This window comes from Echinops telfairi, unplaced genomic scaffold (assembly GCF_000313985.2).
Source record: "Echinops telfairi isolate 266 unplaced genomic scaffold, ASM31398v2 ScPeMD7_443;HRSCAF=831, whole genome shotgun sequence".
NCBI classification, from domain to species: domain Eukaryota; kingdom Metazoa; phylum Chordata; class Mammalia; order Afrosoricida; family Tenrecidae; genus Echinops; species Echinops telfairi.
Window position 1 is genome coordinate 82972035 of NW_022104341.1, and position 5095 is coordinate 82977129.

At 60.5% G+C, this 5095-nt stretch overlaps 2 protein-coding genes across 2 annotated transcripts in view; one reads left to right on the forward strand and one right to left on the reverse strand.

The window, feature by feature from the left end:
- MUTYH (mutY DNA glycosylase) overlaps positions 1 to 2499 on the forward strand; it is a 5370-nt gene extending 2871 nt beyond the window's left edge. Inside the window, exons 7-15 of the mRNA XM_004699688.2 lie at positions 27 to 140; positions 225 to 322; positions 412 to 556; positions 636 to 699; positions 804 to 995; positions 1099 to 1241; positions 1333 to 1485; positions 1664 to 1705; positions 2296 to 2499. Coding sequence (XP_004699745.1) covers positions 27 to 140; positions 225 to 322; positions 412 to 556; positions 636 to 699; positions 804 to 995; positions 1099 to 1241; positions 1333 to 1485; positions 1664 to 1705; positions 2296 to 2427 — 1083 coding nt within the window. The 3' untranslated portion in view covers positions 2428 to 2499. The remainder of the gene's footprint in view (positions 1 to 26; positions 141 to 224; positions 323 to 411; positions 557 to 635; positions 700 to 803; positions 996 to 1098; positions 1242 to 1332; positions 1486 to 1663; positions 1706 to 2295) is intronic.
- A 699-nt stretch (positions 2500 to 3198) lies between these two features.
- Positions 3199 to 4803, reverse strand: HPDL (4-hydroxyphenylpyruvate dioxygenase like). The gene has a single exon (XM_004699689.2). The coding sequence runs from the start codon at positions 4607 to 4609 to the stop codon at positions 3491 to 3493; it is 1119 nt and encodes a 372-aa protein (XP_004699746.1). The 5' UTR covers positions 4610 to 4803; the 3' UTR covers positions 3199 to 3490.
- Positions 4804 to 5095: the final 292 nt, after the last annotated feature.

The following is a 5095-nucleotide window of genomic DNA, read 5'->3' on the forward strand; positions in this document are numbered from 1 at the left end:
AACTTGGAGCCTTCCCATCCTGGTAGGTGGTGGAGGAGCTGGGGGGCCATGTGCCACGAACAGCTGAGACGCTGCAGCAGCTCTTGCCTGGCGTGGGGCGATACACAGCCGGAGCCATCGCTTCCATCGCCTTTGGCCAGGTGACCCCGCTGCCCCCACCCCACCGCATGCCCTGCCCACCTCCCCTCCCAGCCCAGGCTGACTCCTGGGCTCTTCTCTGCCAGGCCGTGGGTGTGGTGGACGGGAACGTAGTGCGGGTGCTGTGCCGCGTCCGGGCAATTGGCGCCGATCCCAGCAGCCCCCATGTTTCCCAGAAACTCTGGTAGGCTATTGGCTATTGCTGGACGGGGTCGAGCGGGAGGGGCGGTCTCCAAAGGGCCTTTGACAAATAATACAGTTCCGTTCTTACAGGAGCTTAGCCCAACTGCTGGTGGACCCAGCCAGGCCAGGGGACTTCAACCAAGCCGCCATGGACCTGGGGGCCACCGTGTGCACGCCACAGCGCCCACTGTGTAACCAGTGCCCTGTGCAGAGCCTGTGCAGAGCCCGCCAGAGGGTGTGTCATCTGGGGAAGGGGTATTCAAGGGTCCTGGGGAGTGACTCTTGCCCCATAACCCCCTGCGTGCCCCTCTCAGGTGGAAGGGGAGCAGCTGTCTGCCTCCCGCAGCCTGCCGCCCAGCCCCGATGTGGAGGAGTGTGGTGAGTGCCTGCCCTGCTCTCCCAGAGCTGGGCCACTACCTGGCCTCTAGGTCTGCCACCTAAGCCCTCCTGGCCTGAGGGGAGCGGGGAATCTCTCTTTCCAGCTCCCAACACTGGACAGTGCCAGCTGTGCCCGCCACCCACAGAGCCTTGGGATCCAACCCTGGGAGTGGTCAACTTTCCCCGAAAGGCCAGCCGCAAGCCCCCCAGGGAGGAATGCTCCGCCGCCTGTGTCCTGGAGCAGCCCGGGGCCCTTGGAGGCGCTCAACTTCTGCTGGTGCAGAGGCCCGGCTCAGGTACCTGGCAGCCGGAAGTGCAGGCGTGGGGACGTGAGCACCAAGGAGGGGGTGGGGGAGCCGACAGCTCAGGCTACCCCACCCCTGGCTGCTTTCCTCTCAGGCTTGCTGGCAGGACTGTGGGAATTCCCATCAGTGTCTGTGAGTACCGAGCCCTCAGGGCAGTGTCAGCGCCAGGCTCTGCTGCAGGAGCTGCAGAAGTGGGCTGGTCCTCTCCCGGCCACCCACCTCCAGCACCTCGGGGAGGTGAGTGAGCAGTGGAGGGGCCCGACTGATGGATTTTGTGGCGATGTCCGCAGGCCGATTTCAGCCCTCTCCCCTCACTCCTCCTCCCCAGGTCGGGCACACCTTCTCTCACATCAAGCTGACCTATCAGGTTTACGGCCTGACCCTGGAGGGGCAGACCCCAGTGGCCACCGCACCCCCTGGCGCTCGCTGGCTGACCCGGGAGGAGTTCCACTCTGCAGCTGTCTCCACTGCCATGAAAAAGGCACTGTCTCCGTCGTCTGTGTTTTCCCAACGCCCTGTGTGAACCTGTTAGTGTGTCAGCAGAGAAACAGACTTCTACTATACACAAGCCTGCTGGGGCAGGAGATTGAGGGCAGAACACAGGGTTCTGGCTCCTGGGGAAAGGTGCCAGCCCTCTCATCTACCCTTTACTTGGCTAGGTGTTCCGGGTGTACGAGGGTCAGCAGCCAGGAACCCGCAAGGTGAGCCTCCTGCCCTCCCAGCACCTCTGCTTTAGGAGCTTTCATTCAGTCTGTCCAGGCTTCACCAGACAGAGGGCGTTCTGACGGTTGAGGGGACACATGGTGCACAATATGGTGTCACAGGCGTGGGCACTGGCGATACTGTTTGGTGGTACATGAATGAGAGAATGTCACTCCTCTCTGGGAAGCAGAGATCAGGAAGATTTATCCGCGGGGTACAAGGAATGAGTAGTTTTCTCTAGCTGGGGAGGGCAGTTAGCAGTGAAGGGGTTCTTTCTGGGTGAGGTGTGACACCCTAGGCACCTTTCTTCCCCTTTGGCTGAGGGCACCCAAACCCTTCTCAGATCAGTTAGGGCGGAGACCACAGGAGCTTCCTGGTGGAGGAGGAAGGAGGCAGATTTGCATTTTAGGTTGACCCTTCTGGCTAACCTTTTCGAGAGCTGATCTGAGGGGAAGATATGGGGAGTCAAGTAAAAGCTCGCACAACATTCCGGGCAGAACCTGAATGCACTCCGTGAAGGGAGGGGATGGGCCCTGAGAACCCTCTGCTGCCCCCTCTTCAGTGCCTCCCCACTTGGGCTTCTGCACAGAGTTTCAAAAGGTCCCGGGTGTCGGTCTCGTCCAGCCGGAAGAAGCCCAGCCGGGGCCAGCAAGTCCTAGATGGTTTTTTCCAACCCCTTGTCCACACGGATGCACCCAAGCTCAGCGGAACAGCCCAGTGATGGACGGCTCTGGAAGTGGCCACCAGTGCTGAGAGGCCTGTAGTTAATAAAGTGTTTTATTTTCATTTTGGAGAACGACCTACCCCCTCCCTGCCTCCGAGGATCCTGGAACGTAATGAAATCCTGCTCGACCCTAGCTTCTACTGGCTGAGCTCCCAGGCAGCTGCATGCAGCACCTGCCAGGACCTGCCAGCAATGGACACCCAACACCTCACACCAGGTCTCAGGTCACCCCTGATTGGTGTGGAGGCATTGCCCCAGAGCAGGTGATTGCTCAGCCCCTCCCAGTGCCCCCCACTCCCACCCCCCATCAGCAGCATCCTGGAAGTGGAGAAAAGACAGGGAAGGGGGACTTGGTGTCTTAAATCCCTACCTCAAATACTAAATCGGCTATTCGGGGATACATTACATGGCATATGCAGATAAACAAAGGGCTGAGAGTCTCAAAATTGTGGGGTGAGCAGGAGAGAAAGGGATCAGAGAGCACACCGGAAGCTTCAAAGTGGACAGATCTGATTGAAACTAGTGGAGCCTCTGGCCCTTACTCTTCACACCCGGAGCTGAATGCTCCCATAGATCAACTTTCAGTGGAACAACAGATGGGCCTGTAACATGAACAGTAATCAGCAGGCTTGCGCTCCTTAGAACAGTTGACAGGAAGAGACCAGAAGGGCATTTGCCTCAAACAAAGCTCAAGGCAGGAAGGGACAGGAAAGAGCAGCATGGAAACGGGAGCCCCAGGCAGTGGGAAGGGTGCTTTCACATGGTGGCGATGGTCATCAGACTACAACACAAACTGATACATGGAAGACTTTCACAAACTACAACAAAGTGTTTTGTTTTTTTTAAAGGATGGATTATGATCCAGTCCCTAATCGTGTGATTCTTTTATTAGTCTTCACATTTTACATTCAGATGAGTGTCTAAGAACTGTTTCGGAGTAAAACTAAAAGGTCCCACCCCCATGGACCCCGGTGAGATTCCACTTCTGACAGGCTGCTGAGGCCAGGGTCACACCTGGTCACACAGGCTGCCCACTAGCTTATGTACACCTGGGCTCCAGTCACCCTGCTAGGCCGTACCTGGCAGCTTGATCCTCCACCGATTGCCACAAGGCCCTGATGTTGCCCTGGCCAAAGCCTGTGGCCCCCTGCCTTTGAATCAGCTCCAGGAAGAAAGTGTCCTCAGGAAAGAGGGACTTGGTGAAGACCTGCAGCAGGAACTTGCCTTGATCCCCATCCAGCAGGATCCCTTGGCTGGCTAGCCGGCCGGGCTCCTGACCTGCAGCTCGGATCTGGTCCTCCTTGCCAGGCTGCTGGTAATAGGCTTCGGGGGGCGTCAGGAGCTGGCCTCCTGCTGCTGCCACGCCTTCTGTGGCTGCCATGATGTCAAGCGTGTACAGCCCCACGTGCTGCAGGCCAGGCCCCTGGTTCTGGTCCAGGAACTGCTCCACCTGGTCCTTCCCACTGCTGGCTCCTGACAGGGACTCAGCCAATACCAGGGTGGGGACATCGCTGCCCACCGGCGTCTGCAGGGCCGTGAGCCTCAGCCCCCCGCGTCCAACCCCGGCGGACACTTCTAGGCCCACCATTGGATCCTCACCTGGGCTCAACGGCAGATGGCGAAAGCCCAGGTAGTCTTGGAACCAGCGCATCAGAATGGGGGAGCTGCCAGGAGTGCAGGCGAGGGTCAGGTGGTCCACGTGGCTGACCCAGTTGGGCCCAGGCTCCGAGGGCACTGGTCCAAAGCCCGGCAGGAAGGGCCCGCAGTAGCCAGAGCGCTCCAGCAGCGTCAGGCTGAGGTTGGAGACCGGGGAGTTCACCACCGTGTAGGTGGCGGCGCCATGCGCATCCCGCAAGCTCACAGGGGACACCAGCATGAGGCAGCCCCGCGCAGCTAGTGCCCGGGCTGCGCTGGCCGCGTCGTCCACGTCGAAGCACAGGTTCGCGGCGCTGGGCACGGCGTGACGGGAGTCCAGTCCGTACAGCGGCTGCCCGGGCCCTGCGCCTTCATTGACCAGGAAGATCGCATCTCCACTGCGCAGGGCGAGCTGCCGCCAGCCGTCCCCCTCCCGCGCCGCCAGGGGCTGGAAGCCAAAGAGGCGCTGCAGGTCCCGGGCGAAGGGCTGCCCTGCGGGCACATGGAAGGCGATGTGACACAGGCGGCGGGCGGACAAGGCCATGGCTGCCCAGATGACCCGATGTGTTCTTCTGAGCACTCCCAGTTGTGGTCGCGACCCCACCAGTACTCTCTCGGACTCTGCGTGGGAGCGCAGTGTTGCCTGCAATTCACGACTTTTTTCTTCCCTCTTTCTCTCTCTAGGGAGAGAAGTTACGGACCGAATCACCTTTCTGGGAGCTCGCGGTTCCCGCTGCCGCTCCTCCCAGACCAGGAGCGGCGAGCGGACCACCGGGTCCGAAAACCACGTGGAGCCCGTGCTGGGCGGAGCCAGAGGTAAGGGGCGGAGCGGGTGACTCCGCCTCACCCTCTCCACCCTCCCGGCCAGACCTTGCCGCCGCCGAGGGGACCTTGAGGATGCTCTGCTGCCCCTTCCCAGGGCCTCGGGCCGGGTCACACCCTCGGAGCACTGAACCTTCCTCCTCCGCCTCTGAAGGTCACAATAGCTTCCTTCAGTCAGTGCCAGGCTCTGGGCTGTCCCTCCTCCAAT

Excerpts from the sequence above, each read along its gene's own strand:
- HPDL (XM_004699689.2), bottom strand. The coding sequence starts at position 4,609 with ATGGCCTTGTCCGCCCGCCGCCTGTGTCACATCGCCTTCCATGTGCCC.